Source organism: Bombyx mori, chromosome 3 (genome assembly GCF_030269925.1).
Source record: "Bombyx mori chromosome 3, ASM3026992v2".
In the NCBI taxonomy this organism is placed as follows: domain Eukaryota; kingdom Metazoa; phylum Arthropoda; class Insecta; order Lepidoptera; family Bombycidae; genus Bombyx; species Bombyx mori.
The window spans coordinates 5,084,236-5,109,787 of NC_085109.1; the positions used below are offsets into that span (position 1 = coordinate 5,084,236).

At 36.6% G+C, this 25,552-nt stretch overlaps 2 protein-coding genes across 4 annotated transcripts in view; both read left to right on the forward strand.

Moving 5' to 3' along the window:
- LOC101741769 (uncharacterized) overlaps window positions 1-15,665 on the forward strand; it is a 143,786-nt gene extending 128,121 nt beyond the window's left edge. For all 3 annotated transcript variants that reach the window (XM_062675365.1, XM_062675361.1, XM_062675372.1), the window contains exons 30-36: window positions 2,775-2,927; window positions 4,541-4,617; window positions 5,788-5,964; window positions 6,238-6,423; window positions 6,893-7,079; window positions 9,703-9,838; window positions 10,718-15,665. In XM_062675365.1, coding sequence (XP_062531349.1) covers window positions 2,775-2,927; window positions 4,541-4,617; window positions 5,788-5,964; window positions 6,238-6,423; window positions 6,893-7,079; window positions 9,703-9,838; window positions 10,718-10,769 — 968 coding nt within the window. In that variant the 3' untranslated portion in view covers window positions 10,770-15,665. The remainder of the gene's footprint in view (window positions 1-2,774; window positions 2,928-4,540; window positions 4,618-5,787; window positions 5,965-6,237; window positions 6,424-6,892; window positions 7,080-9,702; window positions 9,839-10,717) is intronic.
- A 667-nt stretch (window positions 15,666-16,332) lies between these two features.
- The window catches only part of LOC101741488 (protein bowel), a 43,048-nt gene continuing 33,828 nt past the window's right edge, over window positions 16,333-25,552 (forward strand). The window contains exon 1 of the mRNA XM_004927031.5: window positions 16,333-16,823. The gene's annotated coding sequence lies outside the window, so the exon portion shown is untranslated. The remainder of the gene's footprint in view (window positions 16,824-25,552) is intronic.

Here is a 25,552-nt window from a genome sequence, read left to right on the forward strand (position 1 = left end):
TGATAAATCAACAGCAGTGCTAACACGGACGCATTATCTAAATTGCCAACAATAATTATACCAAGCTTCCTCGTAATCGAATATACGGCTAAAAAACGCATAGAGACGAAACACACGAATATTATAATTTTTTTTTTACATAGATAAATAAATCATTAGTTTTAAAAACAACCAATACTATTTATCCACAGAAACTATCTGAATTTGCTCATTAACTTGCTGCGACAAACTATTCTCCTATTAGAAGATCGTAGATAATGTACAAGATTTTGTATTGTACAATGCATGAAACTATTCTAACGTTTTTTTTCTTTTCTTTCATCGATCCAGACAGAAAATGCACATTCAAACGACCTTAACTCACCCCAGTGAATACCAAAGTAATCTCTATGAATGAAAATTTCGTTTTCGCATATCTGGATATCGGCCAGAAAGCATTTGGATTCAATTTTAGTTTAAAACAAAAAACAAAAAACGGATGTGTTACTTCAGCATTCAAGTATGCAATTATCGATTCTGTAATTCGCAAAAATCGCATTTACATAATATACGTTCTGTTTGCAATTTCACCGTGTTTTTTCTAAGATCACGACTTTTCTCACCGCTACCCGATATTATGGTTCTGATTTCGAGATTTATATGTCACGGTCGGACATTAATACGGGACTTAGCACCGTCTGTAGGTCAACAATGTGGCTATTTTAATACGTTTTTATTAGCTTCAGACGTAGTATGTATGTTTGTAACGGAATCTTTGAACATGATTTTGACCCCTTCAAAACGTCGGATTAACTCGAAATTTGGTATACTTTTAGGAACCGATGACAATTCAATAATAATAAAAAAATTTGAAAAAATTAAAACTCAACTAAAAAATGAAAAATAAATAATAGTTTAAAAAAACTAACAAAATACGCTTTGATAGGGTATATCAGTAGTTATAAATATTTTATGAGCAGATATGAGTAGAAGGGCTATTTTGATAATATCCTGAAAAGCACTTTTTTATTACACGATTTTAAATTCAAATTTATTAAAATTTATTTTCAATTTTTGGAGTTTACTCCTTTAGAATCGATTTACATATATAGGCCCGGGGTATGAAAATTATGGGGACCAAAATCGTACTAGCATGTCACACGAAATGCGTTATGCGCCTGATTGCGCATGTCACACGAAATGCGTTATCGCAGGTGACGCCGGGCTGCTGCGCCGGCAGTCCGCCACAAAGCCTCGTACTGATCGCGCGTTTCTCTCATTATTGTATTTTCATATATTTGTTAGTCGTTTGTTTTGTGTCTCGTTAATTTGTTAATAATCTGTAGTGTATCGTGTTGTCGTAATATAGAACTATTTCTCGTATTGTTTCGTTTAATTTTTTATATCCAGTAAACTCCAGTCGTGCGTCGGAGCGGACACACACACTTTTTTATTTGCTTTTTCTATAAAAGCGCATTTTGTTAGTTTTTTTTAAACTATTATTTATTTTTAAATGAATACTAGATGTGGCTCGCATTTTGTAATTCAAAAGTAATGAGATACGTTTACTAGTGGTTTGGCGTATAGTAAGCCCGCGAGGGTAGGTACCACAATCTTGCCTGTTTCGACCACGAAGCAGTCACGCGGTCCAGTTAAAGGAGTGGGACGACCGCTATACATTTTTTGCAGAGACAGGTGAACGAACTCACAGCCCGCTTACTGTTAAGTGGTCACCTGAGCTCATTGATATCACAACGTGATTGCCAACGCCCACCTTGAGGTTTATATCTCGATTTTATAATGAGTACGGAAATTATAGTTTTTGCAAATTTGATTTTAATTGCACGATGTTATTCGTTGATCGTGGAAATCATTGGTGAAAATGAGTTAGAAATGAATATCATTAGAAAATTGTATAACTACTGCGACATTTTAGAGTGCTATGGTCGTGTCGCTCGATATAAAACCTGTCTTCTTTTATTTAAGGCCATTATTACCACTTCGAAATTCATTACGTTTGCGACATCCATCTCATGTCTTAAGATAAGTGGCAGCATACACTCTGTGATATCTATAGGCTTCGGTAATCAATTTACAGCCCGTAAGCTTGTTCAGACATCCGAGAAATAAATGAATAACATAAAAATTAAGAAAAACTTAACTAAATTTACTAACCTTATTTTGGCGTTCACAAAACAACTTCGAATCTTGAATATGGTGCGCATAAAAGCGTCTGTTATTCCCGCAATTACTAATATATAAATCTACAGTGATTTTTAATGATGTTCCGTTATAACTACTGAACCGTGCATCCGATTGACTTGAAACTTGGTATCCATGTAGAAAATACATGTACTTTATGGATAGGCTAATATTTATATGAGCGTTGGACTCCCTACACCAGTTGCGGGGGCGTCAATGATGAGAATCTTTGTGGGGGTTATCTGGAACCGCTGCGTTCATCAACAGTGCATTTCCAGAGGTCTTTTTTGCCACGTACCATCCGGCTATGGAATGAGCTCCCCCTCCACGGTGTTTCCCGAGCGCTATGACATGTCCTTGTTCAAAACAGGCTTGTAGAGAGTATTAAGCGGTAGGCAGCGGCTTGTTTCTGCCCCTGACACTGCTGAAGTCCATGGGCGACGGTAACTACTCACCATCAGGTGGGCCGTACGCTCGTCTGCCTACAAGGGCAATAAAAAATAATAATAATAATAATGTTAATTTTAAATGCCCAGCGAAGCGGACGGGTACAGCTAGTATATGCATAATAAATAAACTGTTTGCGTTTTCAGAAAGCGATAAGGCAGTGGTAGTGAAGCGTGGAAACGAAGAATTCGGTTTCCGGATTCATGGGAGTAAGCCTGTCGTTGTATCGGCCATTGAACCCGACACTCCTGCCGAAACCTCCGGCCTAGAAGTCGGCGATATTGTCATCGCTGTGAACGGTGAGCGAATATATACAGTCAGTCCATGGATACTAATGAAAAATCATTAAGGCAAAAATTCGACAATTTTTCTTCACTTTAGCGGTTATGTAAATTCATAAACTTAATTATTAATCAACAACTATGTATTTCCAAACAATCTTTAACTGTTCATTCATACAACATATTAATGTCTAATCAATTACTGTTTTGTTTTTTTACGTAATTATTAATCACGTTGAAAAATATTATTATGATGCCTTAGTAAACATGCATTTTATTACAGTTCTCATTTTACCTAAGATCTGCACTATTTTTTTTATAGTAAAGTAACTCTTTCTTTGTGAGTAATTGGTGTATTATTTTGAGAAATTTATCACTTTTACCGTAATTGAGACCTTAAATACATTATGATGCTATTTGCTGTAAAAGTTAATTTGGGTGTTATTCTTTTTATATTAATACCAAATCTAAAAAGTTATCCATAGTTAAGTCCAATAATAAAATCAACTACGAACAGACGGGGTCATAGTTAATGCCACCACATTTGAACTATGAGGTCGAAATTTTAAGAAGAACAGTTATATCCACGAAAGTACTTCCTACCAATCATGTTAGGGAAGAAGCTGAGATGACACCTTCAGCTCTAACACTAGGAGCAGGCTTAGGGATCTCGGTAACCGTGCAACTTAACCCTTGCATCAGCCCGCTGAGTTTCTCGCCGGGTCTTCTCAGCGGGTCGCGATTCCGATCCGGTAGTAGATTCATTCGCGAAGCAGCTGCTCTTGAGTTGTTAGGTCTCCTTCGGAGGCGCTCGGGCAGCTGTTAGCAAATCCCACCCCGCCTGGCTGAGCCTTGCTCGCCCACCTGTCCTGGTGAAACTGGAAAGGCCTCCGGGCCACCAGTAACACTTCAATCTTAAAAAAAAAGCTGAGGTAGAAAGGAGACGCTACGAGAAAATACTGCGCATTAAGAAAGTATAGCAGTAGCTACATACAAATGTGCCCTAGGTTGCGTATTTCTGTGCCCTTATGAGGGGCCAGAGAGAATGGTATAGGATTTACTGATCACATTTTTTTATAGCTATAGTTACGAGCGTAGATAAGTGGATCAGCAATGCCAAGAGCAGAAACTGCTTATTGGTAATTAGTAGTGGACAGATTTACTGGCCTAAAACATTTTTTTTAAGTCAATCATATTTTACTTAAGTAACATCGCTCTAATGGATAGAAGATTTAAAATCCATTCGCCTTTCTGATCTAATAGGGTAATAAATTTTGATGCTCGCAAACCAGATCCTTTAGCAGTTTCTATTTTAAAATTTCAGAATTTAGGTCAAATTTTTAGGTCACTGCGATTGTGACGTTCAATTCGCTGAATTCATAGTGGGTTTTTCTTGTATTCGCACAGATTTGACTGAAATTACTTCTAAGATTTATTAATATCGTGTATCATATCTTCATTTACCAAATAAAATGACGATGAATGATTGTTATAAATTTGTAGTAGCTAGCTTTTAGTAATCAAATTTGTTTTTTTCGCCATAAATCTTTGGCTGTCCAATGAAGCATTTAAATTGTTTAAAATCGTAATAGAATTCAAGTAAATTATTATAACTATAATTCTTGTTACAGGGATCAACGTTTTGGATAAAACACATTCGGAAGTCGTAAAGATTGCCCATTCCGGATCAGAAATACTCGAACTAGACGTGAGTCTTCTATACTAATATTATAAAGAGGAAAGATTTGTTTGTTTGTTTCGAATAGGCTCCGAAACTACTGGACCGATTTGAAAAAATCTTTTTCCATTAGAAGCCGACATTGTCCCTGATGAACATAGGCTACTTTTTTTTTATTTTTCTTATTTATTTTTTTTGGTTTCATGTGTGTTTTAAATTTTCCGAAGCGAAGCGAGGGCGGGTCGCTAGTTCATTAAATAAAATAGTTAGTAATGTGGAAATTATCCAATTTTTTTTTTTACTTTTTCATATAATATTTTCATATTGGATAATCGTTTAAAAATAGGGAGCCCATAGCAAATTTTGTTAGTTTCATAATATTCTTTTTATTATATTGATCGTGGAAGTAAAGCTGTTAGTGTGGTCTTTCCTTAAAAAAATAATGATACTTTCCTGCGGAATTTGAAGTCCAGCCTCCTCGCATCGCCCGATACAACCAAACCAGTGTGCCTAGTGCCAGTTTTTTTACATTCTCGATAGCGTAAAAGTTCGCTCAAATTTGTATGCAGTTGGAACAGCGCCCTTAGCGGCAAACTATAGCAAACGTTCCAACTCCATACAAATTTAAATTAACTTTTACTCTATCGAAAACGTTAAAAATCTCGCACTAAGCACACAGGCGGCTTATCGGCCGCGAACTAAGTATCTACAGACGGCATCGCTGCGCCACTTTGAGAAGGCGGCACGACATGAGAACCCTCTTGTCGTGACCGCTGGAAACTACATACCCGACCCTGTAGACCGAATGGTAAACCGTCGACGTCGCCCAAAGCAAGTCATTACGGATCCTCCTGATCCATTAACGGTGCTTTTAGGCACCAAAAGCACCGGTCACCGTCCTCGTCGAACCCGTCGCTTGCGACGAAGGGCTCGATGAGCGAATGAACCCATAGACACAGCCCACTGAGGTTCTCGCCGGATCTTCTCAGTGGGTCGCGTTTCCGATCCGGTGGTAGATTCTGCGAAGCACTGCTCTTGCTAGGGTCAGTGTTAGCAACTCTCCGGTTTGAGCCCCGTGAGCTCACCTACAAACGTTAGGGTGAAGCTGAAATAGCCTCTCAAGGCTATCAGCACAGGTAGGAAAAAAACGGCCGCGAACGCAAGCATTTGTGTATGTCTGGAAATTTGTTTTGAGAACAGGTAGCCAGGACTTGTGACGTGGTCGCCTCTTTGGCCCACGAAGGGGGTCCGGCGGCTCTGTACTCCGGGTACTTGTGGCGAGCCGCTCCCTTGCGCCCGCACCATCCCCCGCGCTGGACCCGCCGCTGGTTCGTCCTGAAGAGGGACAACTGCTTGTATTATTATAAAACGGATTCGGTAAGTTGATGTAAGGCGGCTGGCTCACTGAGTTTCTCGCCGGATCTTCTCAGTGGGTCGCGTTTCCGATCCGGTGGTAGATTCTGCGAAGCACGGCTCTTGCTAGGGCCAGTGTCAGCAACACCGGGAGTGTTTGAGCCCCGTGAGCTCACCTACACGTTAGGGTGAAGCTGAAATAGCCTCTCAAGTCTAGTATAAGTAGGGAGAAAAAAAAAAGTTGAAGATGTCAGGTGTCTTAAATAGTGACGATAACACATATTATTTAATTTCCAGAGTATACATCCCGTTGGAGCTCTAATGCTAGTGAACTATCAGTTGACTGAAGAAGATGTAGGTAAGCCTCACGGATTCCGACTGCAGCGCGGCGGCGGCGTGAGACTGCAACTAGCCGCGGACACTGCCGAAGCGGCGGCTAGATGGCGCGCAGTGCTGGCACATGCCATTGACGCTAGTAATCAGGTATAACTGAATTTTTTAAATTTAATTTAATCACTAATAAAGACCCATTACCCTTAATAAAGACCCTTACTATCAATACAAATATTAATAAAGATAGGTACTAAACGTAACTCGAATATTGTGAACTTAAAAACGAAACGTGAAACGATTGCATTCTTCATTGCATTTAGTCCCTAGCCTGTGTAATAGATGGCGCTGTTATAAATAAATATTGTAACTGCTTTTAATCTTCTTCATTTTCATTTTATAATTTCGGACATTTCAAATTTAATTTATAGTTTATGTGAATACGGCGATTGAAATGTTACTCATTCTATAATATATACGACTAAAATTACCCTAAAAGTAGTTTTAATTATGTTAGTTGGAGACGCTAAAACTAAAGGAAATAAATACCCTATAACCCGGTAGATACGTATAATTAATACTATTCCCGGGTTAATACCTAAAGTATTTTTTTTGTTTTTAGCGAGACGGTTGGCTAGAGGTAACGATGAGGAACATGAAGCTTCCGCCATCTTCGATCCCGCGGCCCGACTGTTTCGGATACCTAATGAAACTTGGCTCCAAATGGAAGTCCTGGGCGAAGAGATATTGCGTCCTTAAGGATGCCTGCCTCTACTTTTATAATGACGGGAACAGCAAGAGCGCTTTCGGTAGGTCTGAAAAACGAGTCAATACAAGAACCTAAATCACCCTTTCCCAAAGTGGGCGATAACGCCCCCTTGTGGGCGCTGCAGGCCTAAAGGGGGGCGGTAAGAGACCCAGAAAAAAATGGGGGCGTTGTGTAGAGGCCTTGGAGGCGATTTGTAATTCCATCTAGGAGGACTCTTAGACACCGACTGAGCTCTCGCTATAGTGGTTTTTAAGTAGGCTACAAAATAAACTATTCTCAAAGTGGGCAGCAGATGAAATAAGTTTGGGAGCCCCTGACCTAAATGAAGTTTGGACTTGGACTCAAGTTTACAGTGTGTGTTACGCGTTACGTAAGTTACGTTACGTGATGCTCTCCGATCGAAACGGATTGGGCGATTGTTTTGCGACTGAATCCAATACAGAACTCAGTCGAATGTCTGTGTAGTATATATTTTTTTAAATAGTACCCTTATTCAAAGGGGATTGCCCACTCTCCATAGTGTGCTAGGCCCAAGATGGACATCAAATATTACTATAAAAATGTACTGATTCAAATTCTTAAATGTATTGGATATCTAAAAAATATATTGAAATTGACGCCACTATTATAAAAAATATAATAAAAATAAAAACTCGTTTTGAGGTTAATTTTCAATATAAATAAGTGTCGGATTGTGAGATACTTCAAGAACTTTTCTTTTCTTAATGTTTAAGATGTTCCTAATGTATTTTTATCCAACAGGGTATAAAAAACACACTTAATTCTTTAAATATCTATATTTTCTTCATCTTCATACACAATTAGTATAAAATCAAAACACATCCATTTTGTACGCAAGCACAACACCACAAGCAGCAAGCGAAGTGTCAGTCAGTCAGATTAAATTCAATGTTGTCAGTATAAAGAAAAATAATTACATGAAATTCATATATCGATTATTTTTTTAAACAACGGATAATTGATTTATATCTTAATCTTTTTTTTACGAGTACACATTATTTTTTATGTTTTTGTTTTAGTTGTACATATTTAAATAACAACTAGTAAAGTTTTTTTTATTGCTTAGATGGGTGGACGAGCTCACAGCCACCCTGGTGTTGCTAAGTGGTTACTCGAGCCCACATACATCTACAACGTAAATGCGCCATCCATCTTGAGATATAAGTTCTAAGGTCTCAAGTATAGTTACAAGTTAAAGTCCAATGGGTATGTCTTCGATGTTATTTTATGTGCATAAAATCCATTAAAATCGATTGATTAATGATAATACTTAAAATTATTTATTTATATGTTTTATTTATATACTCAAAATATTTACTTCATACGTAAAAGGTTTTGAAGCTGGCAATATTTTTCCCGCAAAAATAAAAATCCTTGTTTTTTCAATAGTTACTTTTTTTAAACTACTTATTGTAAACTGTAGTGGCGCTTATTTGCAAGAAAGTAAATGCATATTTATTTATGACACAATTAATGCACTAAGTATTTTTTCTGTAATCTATTGTCCGCTTTGGGCCTAAAATGGGCCATCCCCTTTAATTACTGATAAGTAACCCATAGACACAGCACACTTAGTTTCTCGTCGGATTATCTCAGTGGGCAATGATTACGATCCGGTGGTAGATTCTACGAAGCACTGCTCTGGCTAGGGTCTCGTAAGCAATGGTAGGGCTAATGTTAGCAAACTCTCTCAGGTTGAATCCGTGAGCTCACTTACTTAACCGCGCGAAGCTGCCAAAGCCTATTAGGCTAGCAACGTATAGGTAGATTAAATAAAAATTAAAACAGATAAACGAATACAGTACTCGGCGATAAATATTTCACATCAACCTTTGGAAAGAGACAGTCGCTGAATTTTGGCTTCGTATAGTGCTGTCTTTGTCGCACACGCTTATGTAACAAGCACAAAAAAGGGTATATTATGCATAGTTCTATTTGCGTTATAACCCCCGAGAATTGTTGTTGTTCATCCATACTACCTAGAGCCACTGCGGTCATCCACAGTGCGTTTCCAGAGATCTTTTCTGCCACGTACCATCCGGCTATGGAATGAGCTCCCCTCCACGGTGTTTCCCGAGCGCTATGACATGTCCTTCTTCAAACGAGGCTTTTGGAGAGTATTAAGCGGTAGGCAGCGGCTTGGCTCTGCCCCTGGCATTGCTGAAGTCCATGGGCGACGGTAACCACTCACCATCAGGTGGGCCGTATGCCCGTATGCCTACAAAGACAATAAAAAAAAAAAATGCATTTACATTTTCTAGTTCTTCTGTTGCCTGAGATTACTGAGCGTACTGGTGGTAGAACCTCTTGTGAGTCCGCGCGGGTAGGTACCACCACCCCACCTATTTCTGCCGTGAAGCAGTAATGCGTTTCGGTTTGAAGAGCGGGGCAGCCGTTGTAACTGTACTTGAGACCTTAGAACTTATATCTCAAGGTGGATGGCACATTTACGTTGTAGATGTCTATGGGCTCCAGTAACCACTTAACACCAGCTGGGCTGTGAGCTCGTCCAACAACAATTTACACAAAAAAAAAACATAAATGGAACCTGTGGTTATAAAAAAAAAAGGAACTTGAGTTCGAAACAATACAATTAATAAAGTATTTTTTGACTGAATGCGAAATATCTATCTCACCATTAGGGATGGCGTGCCTACACGGCTACAGAATACAGACCTGCGCCCCGGGCGGAAAGAAATATGCATTCGAAGTGATGCCCACCGAACCTAAGCAAAGGCACTTCTATTTCCATACCGAATCAGAAATGGATAGGAAAAGGTAAGTTTTATTTTTTTTACTTACTAAGCTGGCTTGCGGTCAAGTTAACCTTTGCATTAGACACTTTAAGCTCTAACACTAGGAGTAGAGACCCCGGTAACCGTACTCGTTGAACTCGGCAAATATTTCGACAACCTAAACATCAGCCCGTTGAGTTTCTCGCCGGATCCGGTAGTAGATTCATTCGTGAAGCAGTTACTCTTGAGTTGTTAGGTCTCCCTTGGAGGCGCTCGGGTAGCTGTCAACAAATCCCGTCCCTTCTGGTTGAGCCCTTGCTCGCCCACCTGTCCTGGTGAAACTGGAAACGCCTCCGGGCCACCAATAATACGTCAATCATGAAATTAAAAAAAGTATATACAATCTAGAAATTACCTGAAGCTTTAGTTTTTAGAACCTCAATTCATTCGAAGGAAATACAGAATAACTACAAAAATTTGAACCGATTGATTTACTTTTGTTATTGCTACAAATGAGCGAAAAGTCTCGCAATAAAAAATGGAAGTTCGAACTCATGTCCTGAAGTAATTGACGACACTCACATTGCGACGTCAAGAAGTTACAGTGATTACTAGCTGTGAGCCTCTCGGCCTTTTTTTTATTACTTAGATGGGTGGACGAGCTCACAGCCCACCTGGTGCTAAGTGGTTACTGGAGCCCATAGACATCCACAACGTAAATGCGCCACCCATCTTGAGATACAAGTTCTACGTTTCAAGCATAGTACAACTGCTGCCCCACCCTTCAAACCGAAGCGCATTACTGCTTCACGACAGAAATAGGCAGGGTGGTGGTACCCACCAGCGCGGACTCACAAGAGGTCCTACCACCAGTAAAAATCTACCGGCCTATCCGGGTATTTTAAACCTTTTTATTTCTCAGGTGGATGGCTGCTCTGGAGTATTCAATAGACCGATGGATGAAAGCCGGTTGACGGAAACAGCTCGTTTTCAACGAAGTTTTTCACTATTTATAGTTTTCTTTCGAATAAATAATTTGTCTCCCCTTCACATTTATTTCTTATTTCATTTTGATGATCCAATTCTATTTACAATACGCAATTAAGTAATAATAAAACAATTTTATTACGACATATTAGAAGCATAAGTCTCATTTTTTTATTAGATATCCAAGCTATTTCTTTAAGGAATTTATCCAAAAAATGAAAAAAATTGGGATTCCAATAAAAATAAAATATAGACAAACATATAAATAGGATTTAAACCATAAAATATGTGTTACCTTTTTCCTTTGTGGCTGAAAATGCCAATTTACATATTATTAGTTGATTCATTCAACGCGATATTGGTTGTTTGTACTAGGCGGCATATTTTTATGAATGCAATTAATATTAGCGTAACGTCTGCTTCAAATTTCCGATCTAATTATTCCAGTGATGCATTTTGGTTTTAGTTCCAACGATTCGCGTTAAAAATATATCAACCCCATTTTCAGGAAATATACTATTACAGTATTTGCAGTACAGCGCATTAATTATTTCAACTGAGATGGTTTTATGCAGTATGAGCACGTAGCAGTAATTTCAAGGTTGCCTATTTAAAACACAGGACGCTCTCAAGGTCTCATTGCAGTGATATTTTTAGTTAAATAAATTGTGAAAGTGTTTCTCTTGAAGTGTTTATTGTTTTAACAATTGAATTACCTCACGGTCCATCTAGTTTTAAATGATCACTCCAGTCCATAGTCATCACGATGTCAATGCCGTCTCCCACCTTGAGTCGTGAGGTCCAACTCTCCGTTGTATTGCAAACTGCCCCGCCCTTCAAACAGAAAATTGTAAATCTTATTATTGTAAAATAGAATTGGGTCATGATTACCATATTCCTTGGTATTCATAAGCATATCGTGATTTCTAAAAGCTCTGTGACCTAAGTAAGCTTCCTTAAACTAGTTTAGTTTCCACGAATTCATACGGTATAAAAAAATTCACGAAAACTATTTTACAAACTCGTGTGTGTATTTCTATTTGTATTCTGTTTTCATAGAACAATTGTTTTCCCGTACCTACCAACTAAGTAATATTGTTTTATTATATTATATTTACTGTGTAATAAAACAGATTATTATTGTTATTATTAATAATGAAGACAAAATAGTAAAAGTTTTGCCTAAAATCTTAAAACGTTGTAGATTCAATACATTCAATCGACACCTCTTCGTGTCTCAAACTTCAAAACCTGCACTAATTTCCAAAAGGAAGAATGTGTTTTTTATTTATTCTGGCGACTCCGTGTGAACTATTCTTAAGGTTTATAACAGGAATGGAATTATTACATCGCGACAATCCCGTCCTAATTTATACCCAAGTTGTTTGATAAAACGCTAAGAGAAGATTTGTTATTTGAATATTTAATTTTTGTCCAAGAATTACTATATATTATATAAAAGTGTACATGCTATTTTTTAATCAATATTATCAAACGTAATAAAAATAAATTAGGGTCAACATTTTTAAAGTAGCACTAATATTGCAATTTTTTGTCATAAAATGCATCAGTAACATAATCCCACACATTTATGTAATTATTAGGTTACCAATCAATACTTTTGTGGTAATATATATTTCACCGACTTCAAATGCAGAAGAGGTGCCCACTTCGGGGCCAGCTGTTAGCTTTCTTCACGTTATTGGTATATAGAGATTTATTAAATTCAATTTAGATTTTTAATAAATTTTTTCTTTTTTTTTCTCATGAAGTAAGTAGAACTAAATTGTGTTAGAGAATTATAAATTTGGGTTAACTGTTTGTTACAATTAAAATCCTATTGAATACTTTCCGCGTTGTTTACCAAGCGCATGCGCTCTACATAATAAAAATAAAGACGCTTGCTATTATGTAATGTTTATGGTTGTTTATGGTAGCCCTGAAGTAAGTATCCTCAGTCCTAGATCTATGACGTCATCTCCAGCTCCTGTCCAAACTATCGACCGATAGCTCATTCTGAAATGAGGAATATCCAAGAAAAAAACTAGTGAAAGAAACTAGTGTAGTTGTGATAATTAACTAAATACTCCTTCACGTGCTCTTGAGCGCAAAAAAGTGATTCTCGAGGAATGTGACGAATAGATTTCTGAAAACTTTTCAATTTCCGTTTTTTCTATCGGTACCTTCTAATCGAACATTAATTCTACTATTCGACTGTTTACTCCCCCAAAGCTGAGCCGATTATATCAGTTTCAAAGATTACTTAAGGAATATTATTATTATTTATATTAAATACAAGCGGCCAGCTCCGGCTCCGCTCGTGTCTTTTACAAAAATTTCAACGATATTTGACGTTGTTTTATTTTTTTAAATAAAATAATAGTATAATAATAAAAGTAAATAATAATGTGTTCTACAAAGTCGTAGTACATTATTTTATTCTATCATCAGGGCACGCGATGTAAAGAATATTTTAGGTATTTTATTTACACCTTGGGTTACATTATTGGAGTTTTAGTAAGGATCCCTAATTTTTTTCAAAATAGATTATAGCCTATGTCACTCGGGAATAGTGTAGCTTCCAAACAGTGAAAGAATTTTTCAAATCGGTTCAGTAGTTTCGGAGCCTATTCAATACAAACAAATAAACAAATCTTTCCTCTTTATAATATGATGAGTATGAGTATGAGTATATAGATTATGCGTTTATTTGGTTTCCCTCGTTTGTCTAAGCGGCAAACAATTTTAGCATATCTCTGATTCCCATATACAATAAATATATTAAATATATTGATACATATATTATCACTGGAACCATGTTTATGCATAGCGATGTTTGTTTATGAATTTTGCAGAAGTAAATTAAATCGTATGGTTTAAGAATGTTTACTCAAATTTTGGTATTCGGAACGAAACATACAACACTCAACTCGCATTTCATCTTAATAAAAACCAGTTATTTGTTATATAAATATATAGGGACTAAATTATCCTCAAATGCCAAAGATCCTGTACTGCATACGGTGTTAGAAGACACGCTATAGTTTGTCAAATGTAGCTTGAAACACGGGACATAATTATAGATAGAGAGGATATACTTTATTGCACACCAAAATACAATTAACATTTTAAAAAAACAGCCAACAAGCAGATACATTTGTACAATAGGCGGTCTTATCGGTAAAAGCGATCTCTTCTAGACACCCGTTTAATTTACAGAAATTCTGGAAAAGTTTTTTCTTTTACAAGTTTCTATTGACATTTCACAATTCAATAAATTTTTTCGATCAATTTCAAATTCCCCGAACAAAGTATAACCAAAAAGGTCGCTTGAAAATAATCGTAACTATCAGATAATAGACATTTTGTTTATTGACTCCAAAAATAAAATCAATATTGCATTACATATAATAATAATTGTATCATATGGAAAACGACGCATCGAAATAAAAGTAATGAACTCTAAAATATTGCCTGTTCAAAGTTATTTACAGAAAGAAATGTGCATGTTTACTGCGTTTATCAGATTCGCAAATTATATTATAATATATGATAAATATTTATGAGATCATGAATTATAAGAACTATGTCATTTCATGTTTGTTATTATAAAAATAACATCTAATATTTATAAATGCAGAATATTAATGACTGAAAACCAGCATCCATATATATAAATATCGTTCTAAAAGATATTCCTATTAAATAAATATTAATTGTAAAAAATTTATATTAATTAGATTAGGTCGTACATCATAGAATATATTTATCAAAAAATCATTTATTTTACCAAAGACGCAGATATAAAATATACATTTTTGTCTTTAGTATTTAATCAAATATAAAATCTGTTGTATGAAATAATTGTAATTCATACATATTATAACATATCGACGCTTGAAAGGCAAACGTGACTAAGCGACAATAACTGCTTTGTACATAAATGATAGGCAATAACCATATTCGATGCGCAAAAAAAATAAATATTTCTATGTCTATTAAAATCATTTCAATCCTACAGCTACTAGCTAGATTCTCCTACAGCTAGATTCGTTAAAATAAATTTTGTTTTCAGGTATTTCAACTTTAAATTAGTCTACTGTAAAGTTCACGCATTGTCGCTTAGTCACGTTTGCCTTTCAAGCGTCGATATTATAATTCTGAATGTTTCAAATTTATAATCAGTGTTGTGAATTTTTTTAATAATTTTTGGTAAGTGACTCGTAAAATTCTTTGTATTTTTTTAATTATTTTAAATATATAAGAATTATATAGAAAACATTAATATTTAGATATTTACATCATTGTTAGATCGTGGTCCATTCTAGGTGATTTAAAGTGCGCATTAAAAATGATTATCGTAACTAAAAAAAATATAACATTAGAAAATGTAAATAAAAGTTATGTAAAGCTCAAATATATTTAAAATAATAAAATAAAAGACTTGATTAAAAAAAAATACAAGAAAAATTCAAAACGAATGCTTTTAGGGTAGCGTCGTATTTATAGTTAATGTTTAAATAAATAAAATTGTTCAGAAGTATTTTATTTCAACAAGACTTTATCGCAAATTAAAATGCACGTTAAAAATATTATGCATAGTTTATTATTAATAGTTTTATCTGTGTATCGTATAGTTATTGTAATGTGTTCAGTAAATAAGGTGTGAACTACATTCAACCCTCAAATGCCGAAAACCCGTGCCAATCCGATTATAAATAAATTATGACAAATTTATCTATTCCCGAAAATATAGAGATGTATTTATTTATAGAATAGAGAAGTGTTATGAGCATGAGAATTATGATGGATACATTTTTAAATATTTACGTGACTGTACCAATAGATTTCGTTGTAATAAAGAGAATGCAAATAAATAATAATGTCTTTCATTGTTTTTTTGAAAGAAGTTCCTTATGGGACGATGCGGAGGGGTACCCTAACCGGGAAAAAACGTCCGTAACGTAAGATTTTTATTAGTAATGCACACAGTTTACGACTTAAATTTGTAATAACGTACAGAAAATAACTCAGATCTCAGAACGTTCGTTTGCGCAATACACTAACTCTTATGCAAACAACCGGGAATGAAGTGTACCACAATAAGTTCGCACGTTACCGAATGGCCGTGGGTTGTTGCGAAACCTCCAGTTTTATTTTAATTATACCTCGAATAAAACTTAAAATTAATATTTTTATAATAAGGAACTTCGTTCCTATCCAGTATCCCACGACTCCACGCATCTTTTTTTAAATAATTGTTTATTTGTGGTTTTCTTTTGGACATATTTTTGAAATTGTCCGCATCAATTCCACGTTCCTCCCGACACAAGCTTAATGAATAACGAAAGAATGAAAAGAATAAAAAGAATTAAAAACGTTATCAATTAGCGTTCACGGTCGAAATTCAAGTTCGATACAAAATCTGAGGGCGGTGTTAATTTACACGACTTATAAGCTACTAACACGAAAAATAAACAAACCGACTGATATCTTTCCCTTTTTTTATCGCTGCCAAAGTAAAAACGGCGCGGAGGCTTCGGTCAGGTTGCGGGACGAGGGAGGGGACCGCCACAGGAGCGCTACTGCCTTCGCCGGCGGTAGTACGCGCGTTCGCCTCCTACCAGTCGCGCGCCGTATGCGCATGCGCAGCTTCTGTCACGGCTTAACCAATCAAAACAATTAGAAAAAAAAAACACTGGTGTGTACATCAGCGTAAAAACTATCAGCGGATTACAGTGAATTTAACTCGGATCCGTGAAAATTGTGTTACCGCTTACACTGGCGACAGGTAATCGTGCCGTTAACGAAATTCGTTTAACGTTTCTATTAACTGTTTTATGGCCTGTACAGTGCTTCTATTGTTGTGTGCACTCCCACTAATCTCCTATTCACCTGTGCCACTGCGGTTTGACTGTGAAATGTGACAAAAAATTGCAATGAACGCCTATTGTGGATGCGGTACCGCAGTGTGTTGAGTCTGGACTACCTGAGCGACGGAGGGTTGAGCCCGCGCATGATCGATAGCTCAGTGACGACTTGTGAGTATATTTTTTTATGCGTATCGGGTAATTTAATGCAACGGATGTGGAATAAATTGGGTAGGCATGGTGCTCTTCGGTCGCTACCTGTTTTATCGGGTCATGCGTTTGACGAGTGCTCCTTTCCGTTTTTTTTTTCTGTTTTTTTTTTTTTTTTGATATTGTTAATTCGTTTCCGAACAGATGCTTTGAATACAATTCTGAGAACGAAGGGGTCTGCGGTTTAAAACGTTATTCTTGTATATTTTATGGCGGTGTTTACTCAACATTTCCTGCCACTGTGTTCAACGCTGACTAATTAACTAGTAGCAGCATTGTGTTTGATAGTTAATGTGTTTTAACAGAATCATTGTTAGCGCAAAAATTGTTTTTGATTATATATTTCCTTGTATTGTCTCACACTTTTTCAATCCAAGATATGATATTATCAAAGCCGGCAATGTGACTGTTGGACAATTATTGGTAAATCAGAAAAACGAATTATTGACTTCCATTGGCAGTCACAAAACTCTTCTGAACGACATCTTAGATAAATAACAGGTTAACTATTAACCTTTATTTAATGCAGGTTTTGAACCGTATTCTTTGAAGGAGACGATTATATTCAAATCAATCTGTATTGACATATCAATAGTTTTTTTTTGTCCAAATGCACAGATTGCCATCTTTGATAATAGACGACTCATATATTAGTGATACTTATCTTGGTTTGAAAAAGTATGAGTCTGAAAGCTGTTTTCACCGGTGAGACGGCGGGTGTTTTGTGTTCACAAATCATAATTTAGCAAATTTTTATTTAAATAAACAGTAGAACAGATCGCAAAACAATGCTATAAGTAGGAGGTGTACAAGCACTGATCATCTCGACGTAAAACTCATCTGTACTTGAGATATAAATTGACACAAATGTTTTTTTTTTAAATTGCAATTCAGAAGTGACCTTAACCTTAGAAACGAAAAAAAACTTAAAAAAAAAGTTGACTTAAAATCAATCTGATATTGACCATAGTTTTTGTTTTTAAAACAACGTTTTTTCTGTTTCAATTCCTTATGTGAACGTACAACCTACCTAACTCCTGATAATCGAATCATATTCTAAAACCAATCATGTTCATTTCAAAAAGTTTTCGAAATAGCCGAGAGACAAACGCAACTCTTCGTCGTTGGAATAAAGTTCATATTAAAAAAACATAACAGGTATATGATTTATATGAAGTAACACTAGTCTCATTCAAAAGTCAACGTAATCTCATAGAGTTAAGGTCCATTTTTTTTAATACTAGCACCTCTAGCAGATCATAATACATTCATAGTACTAAACATTTATTGCGGATACCACTGAAAAAAGCCAATCTATCTGAATTACCAAATATATGGAGATTAATTGCGATAACTCTTAGCATACAATTTAATACAAAACTGTTTTTTTTTAATAGTCATCGTAAAATATTCTCTGAATTATAACAGAGATCAAAACACGCCGCGAAATTTAATTAATGCCTCGTATAACTTCAACACATATAGTCGGTTAAATAAATAAAAAAACTTAACATAGTGTGCGAGGCATGTAGCATTATACTCATTATCTTAATAAACTAATAATTTTTACGGTCTTCGCGAGACGCAGACTTGTTTAAAACTGCTTTTCCGGTTTCCTCCTCTTTTCTCCTCCTTGCGTCGATAATCCCTAATGCTGAGGGTCGTGGTCTCATAAGTGTTTCTTAGGAAAATACACATGGTGAAATCCCGCGTCCTACCACGGCAGTGCTTTTGTAAGAGATTTAATTCTTCAAGGCCGCTGAAGCCTTAATTGGGTCCGGCTACCGCCGCCAGACATTCCGCGTTGACTGTTTTTTGCGGTAGAAAGGTCAAACTCCAACTCAACCCTGCTCTTTTCTCATCCGGGCTCGGGACCGGCATTGGCAGAGTTAAGTTTTCGGTTTAATCTCTGGTTTGTTTTTAACATTATATTATTTCTGACGTTTCGGATACAGTTTTCGTGGTCACGGACGACTTATGTTACCACTGAAGTGTTACCTTATCAGAGATCCGGTTCTAAAAATATTAAAACGAAACCCTTATAGAACCACTTTGTTGTCCGTCTGTCTGCCGGTCGTTTCGTCTTTCTAAACTACAAGGACAGGATTTCGAAATAGCTGATGAACTTAGTAATTTTTGTTGTTAATAAAAATAAATATATTTTAACATGAAAATCGTGACTACTGATTCAAAAATATTTTCTCATTATTTCCTGTTACATTCCTGTAATAAATATGTTTAACTTCTGTTCGTCCAGTTGAACAGGCAAAGGGAACTAAGCCCATACTGCGAAATTATTTAAATGTCATTATTGTGTGTTCATATTTGTATGTATTATATTTTTGGGCAAAATAGTGATTACGTTCTCTTCAAAATACTCTATTACATCATCTTTTCGATTAATGATTAATACACAATTATTTAGGCCTTGAATTAATTAGGAATTAAATGTTTTTATTTTTCTTATGTCACGGACAATGCGTTTTAGTATGGCATCAGTAGTAATTTCTGTAAGAGGCTAGTTCGCGTACCCCGTAACGATTAAAAATATTATCATTAATATTCTCTGACCCAAAATAAGTCAGTATTTGTAACACAGTAGAGTCGAATACCGGTTTTAATTGTTCCGCAAATAGTAGTTAATCTACGCCATCAAACGTTATCACTGACTTATCTTTATCGCATGCTCTAACCGATGCTTATCGTTCACCTTGCGGCGGCTAAATGGATCGAGTATTTATAATAAAGGTTATTTTTTTACGATTTCTTGTAATTTTATCAACGGTCCAGTTTATGATTACCGAAATAATTGAATTTCACCATTTAGATATGTATAAGGTTTTTTGATGCCGACTTTGCTTCAAGGATATAAAAATTTGTACTAAGTAAGTAGGAATGTAAGGTGCACTTAAAATAAAATTCAATGACCCAAGTCTTGGTGGGCTCACTGGCGGTAGGACCTTTTGTCTTGGCAGAGCTCCGAACCTCCTTCGAGGTATCCGCGCCTAACGACTTGATGATCTGCAGATTTTGGAGGCAGACTATGGCTCAAGGATATTTTTACGGCCCTACCTCACTAAGCTGGTGGCAGTTTACTCGTGGTAGGTACCACCGCCCCGCCTATTTCTGCCGTGAAGCAATAATGCGTTTCGGTTTGAAGGGTGGGGCAGCCGTTGTAACTATACTGAGACCTTAGATCTTATATCTCAAGGTGTTGTTGTGTGGTAATTTTTTATTTATTATTTTGTTATTTCTGTGTTTAGCATATAAGCTTAGGGGCATACGCTACAAGATGTCGCTAGTTTCCATACAAAACAAAAATATTTGTCTTAAAGTATCCTGGACACTGGTTTCACATTCGAAAAATAAAATAACGAAATGAAAATAAGCCGTGATAATTTCACTTTGATAATGAAGTCTCAAAGTGGGCGGTGACAATTACGTGGCGAATACTAACCAAGGCCTAGTGGTCTAGTCGGCCCATACACGGCATTTAAAATCGCCATTTCTATAAAAGGAAATAACAACCTACCTGCATGTTCTGTAAAACGTATTTTGCATTTAAATGTAATTAATAAATACCACAGAAATTGTGGATTAGCTGTAAAAAACATATTAATAGCATTAGGCGCAAGTCGCACTAAATCAACTGGCTCTCCAAACTAGGATTCCCTGAACACAGCGAATATATATTTTAAAGGAATGTTTACATATTAACGTATTGGTGTGTTCTAAAATCTAACAAATTTTTTAGATTTCATCAAAATTTATTTACTTGTAGACAAAATGTAAAACTATATCTAATAACAAGATTCGGGCCATCGCGGTTTTGGATTACAGAATAAAACACTCGATCGCAACGGGAATTTAATTAATAGTGTTTCATAGATATTAATGCCACATCACTACGTTTCGTGGAGACGAAATATTTGCTATTTCATTTTCACATTTAATTAAAGTACTATATTATACTATCTTAGTTTAGCCTAATAGCAGCTCTTTTTTTTTCGGGCCGGGGCCAATCCTCCTATGAGGTCCCCGCGCTCAGGGGGCGCGCGGGGTATGTGGGACTTGACGATCTGCAAGGTGTTAGGAGCAGACCGCAGGCCTAAAGAATTTTAGGGCCCTACCCACTAAACGACTCCCTGCACTCTTCGCCCAAGCGTCCAATCCCCTCCGAGGTCAGAACACGGATGAGGTAAGGGGGCTACCGCGGTCAACACTACAACCAGACGGCGCAGCTCACCCCAAGGACGCTCTGAAACGTCAGTTGTCTAGGTACGGCAGCCCGTCAGGCCGCCCAGACGATGCCGCTGGTGTCCAGACATACCCCACTGGACCAGAACCAGCCTGCCGGGTCGAGACGCGATACACCGCCAACCGGTTGCTCTTTCGTATCTCTTTGGCAGCGCGCTAGAGTGATGGTAGCGCGCCGCGCGGCCGCTACCTCCTCAGGTCGCCCCTTAAATTGACCTTCACCGGGGGGAAGCCGCCACCTACAGGGTTAATAGCAGCTCTACGATAAGCTTTTTTTATAAATAACCTAAATTGTCGTCGCGCAATAAGCAGCCAGATCAAAATGTTATTTTCACAAACAAATTGAAACTTGAAACTAGGTTAGTGACAACCGAAACAGCCTCAGTTTAATTAGTATTTTTTGGCTTAACATGGTACTGATTTGCCACAAAAAAACGCAGGGTGGCTATATCTAGCCGTTGCTGCTCACAATACTACCTGCAATCAGTAGATATGCAAAATAGCTTATTAAGTTTCTCGCCTGATCTTCTGAGTGGGCCACGATTCCGATTCCGTGGCAGATTCTTCAAAGCGATGCTCTTGCTAGGGTTAGTGTTTGCCAGTTCTCTCAGGTTGAGCCCGTGATCTCACCTACCCATCCGGGCGTAGCCGAAAGTGCCTCTTAGGCTACCTGCATATAGGTAGGAAAAAAAACGGTAGGTAAATAAAATTTAGTAAATCCTAATTTTCATTGCGCAATAAAGGTTCACGGAAGTCATTCGGTAGGTCGATTAGGTATGTGTACGTTACACACGACCCACCTGGTGTTAAGTGGTTACCGGAGTCCGTAGATCTCAACTACCTTTAGACATGAATTTTAAGTCTCCGTTTTACAGAACAACGGCTGCCCCACTCTTCAAATCGAAACGCATACTGTTTCACGTCTGAAATAGGCTGGGTGGTGGTACTTACCCGTACTGGCTGATAAGGCGCCTACCACCAGTAATATATTTATTAAGTGTATATTTTCTCAATGCAATAAACGGAGCGTTTTTTAGCTTCAGGCCACGATCATTTTTAATAAGAACGAAGATATATCTATATATTAATACCTGAAGCAAAAACTTTGTATCCCTTTTTACGAAAATTGCGCGGACGGAGGAGTATGAAATTTTCCACACTTATAGAGAATGTAGAGAAGAAGTGCACAATGCTAATATTTTTTGAAAATAATGCATAAAAGATACATTAAATCAATAAAGAAAACATTACACACACTACATACCATGTATTTGACGCACACACGCATGCATACTATTTATTGTCAAACGTTTGTTCTTGACGTTTGTGGTCAAATTGAGAATAGATTAAATATTGTTTGTCTTTATTAATATTTTTTTATAGTGTAGCCTTGGCGAAATTTGTGATCATAGAAGTATAAAATACAATCATAATAGTGTACAAACTTACAATTCCAATTGATTATAGTCGAATTTCGACTACTGCGGGACCTCTAGTTCGCACAAATATCCTTGCACGGGAGTGTGGGAATAAAATGTTTTGATCAAAGTAACAGTATATAGCATTAAACGTTGATAATCGGTTAATAGCAGAGAGCGATTGTTCCTTATAATTCTTCTGTAGTCTATGATTTGCGTGACTCAAAACATACTTGTTTACGTCCTAGGTCTTGTGGCTTGTCCGTGAAAATTTGAAGATAATTCGTTTTGTTTTATTGCTTATTTGTTAATCTTTGTCATCAGATAATTTATAATCGATCACAGAAATGTAGATTATTTAATCGAAAAGTAATTAATGATGCACATTTAAATTATAAGAGAAACTTATTTTTATTTGTACGTGAGTTCGGAAACCGTTTTACGTTAGACAATCGGATTCAAAAATGTGGTCACTGTGGTCCATGGACAACGCGAATACCGCAGCTAATCTTTGAACACGGAGACGCAGTTTCAATTGCGGATTACTGGTTACTGGCAGCCATTCAACCAAAAGCGGAATAAAAAGTCCAATCAAAAATGATACGGTTATAGTGAGCCCTTAGGGAACTAACTCACAGGAGATACTATTGCAATTTTTTTTATTTTGTTAGGTATGTTACATAGAAAGAGCTACAACGCAATTCTTGCAGAGTTGTCGTGGACACTTGTTAGTCGGAGCGACGGGCAGTGCTTAGTACAACCAGCAGGATACGAACCAGATATTATTTATTGATTAACAGATTAAAGTGGATTTAATTTATATAGACAAAACGACGCGGCTAGAGACGGGAAGAGAACGAACAATAGTCAATTTGACATTAGTGACATTAGTAAAGAATTTTTACAAAGACATAATATGTACATAGTGACATGGAATTAATATCATAATGCCAATAGGTGTGTTTTAAATGGACCCAGAAATTTACCATATTATTATCACCTCTCCGCGGTGGAGACCTTATCTCTAAGATCTTTACGATCCAGAACCAATCTACTCATGCATAATTACGCTTCCAGATATCACTTCGCTATGTACTACCCGACTCTGTTTGAACTCAGGCCGATGGCTTCAAAGGTTTTTGCTGGGCAACAACAAACATTTGCTTGCTTGTGTCCCTGGTCGATTGGTACCTTATCGAGTGAGGGTTACAACATCGGTCTACTGTTTGAACTAATTGAATTAAAACACAATATGCTCTTCAATAATCAATTACATGTTAATGAGTTCATCCACTTGAATAATATCAAGATCGCGATGAAATATTCAGTGTCATTCTAGAGCAGCGGTGCCATGTAAAGAGAACTAGTCGCTTAATGACCAGGAATCTTCATCCATACATTTTAATGTATTTTAATCTCATCTATAATGGCGTCTAGTTAAAACTCGGACGGCACCGCTCCATATTAGAGAAATGGAATATATTTAATAAATAAGCTGTTTATTAACATCTGCCGCGTCTTTTTGGTTAAAGCAAAAAAAAACCACACTACATTTTACAATAGAATAATACCCTTAAAACATTTTATTTATATTTCAGTTAGAGAATCAGTATTGATGATGATAAATACAATTTTCGAAATAGCTATTGACACTTTAAGAAAGTGCTCGTAAAATCGCAATACGATCGTTCGTAAAATGCAGGTGCATTACTCGCGTCGAGCTAAAACAACCAATACCTAATCAGTGGAACGTTGTAAAACACTTATCTGAAAACGACAAGAAATTTAAATGTCCAAGGCGATCGCCTTAAAATATTCCTTTAAAAGCTTTATGTTATTGAAATGACCAGTATTACATCCCGGAGTCCATTACTTACTGCAGTGCTTGTATACATATTCATATCTCTGAATTCTCGGGCCGTAAGAGATAAAAGTAGTTTTACTGCTTTGGAGCAAGTAAGATGGTAGAAACTTGATCCACCACAACCCGGGGGCGAGCGAGACGGAGCTATGAACTCGGAGGGTGCGAGAGTGAGGGACGACAATATCAGAAGGCTTTTACAGTAGAACGGACAGCGCGCAGTGAAACGTGGGTCCGACGTTCGCCTTCTTTTTCAATCTCGGTTGAATAAATTGATTCTAAGATTAATCTTTTGTGGTCGCTGCAACTGACGGCTGACTGTTCTTTTCTAACTGATGATCCAGAAGAAACGTTAGAAAACTTTTAAAAAATCTATCTCAACAGTGGATTTGATTAATTTGTTCAAAACGAACGGACCGACTGTTGATTTACTGTTATTTCGGATTCGTTTCGGGGTCAAATGTAAGCACTAATCAATTAACGAAGTATACGAGCATCAGAAAATATAATTATATTTAAAAAAAAAAAAAGTGTGGTGTCGTGGGACACCGGATAGGAACGAAGTTCCTTATTATAAAAATATAAATTTTAAGTTCTATTCGAGGTATAAAGAAAATAATTATTCGGGTATTAATTATTTTCTTTTTTCATTTTATTATGATTTTTTTATTAATAAAAATAAATGAATAAAAACTATTTTACAAAGTTATCAACTTTTGTTTTGTTCCCAATGATTTATAAAAAATGTATATGAATAATAACAATAACCGTCATCACGTAGACTATACATTAGACACTGTATAGCCATCATACTAAGACTATACATGAATAATAAAAATCTTACGTTACGGACGCTTTTTCCCGGTCAGGGTACCCCTCCGCGTCGTCCCATAAGGAACTTAATTTCAAAACTTTAATAGAAAAGAGAAAAAAATCAAACGTAAAATAACAATGCTCCGACGTGTCATAAATGTGGCTGCACAAACAGCAAACATAAAACCTTGTGACAGAAACCGGAAACTATATGAAAACATACGCATCATGTCGGAGTAGTAAACTGAATTGTCAGTTTTATTGTCCTCAGACTTGACGCCCGTCAGATGGAAATAGTCGGACATGTCGTAAATCCGGGGATAGCGATCTTTTGAGAGCCG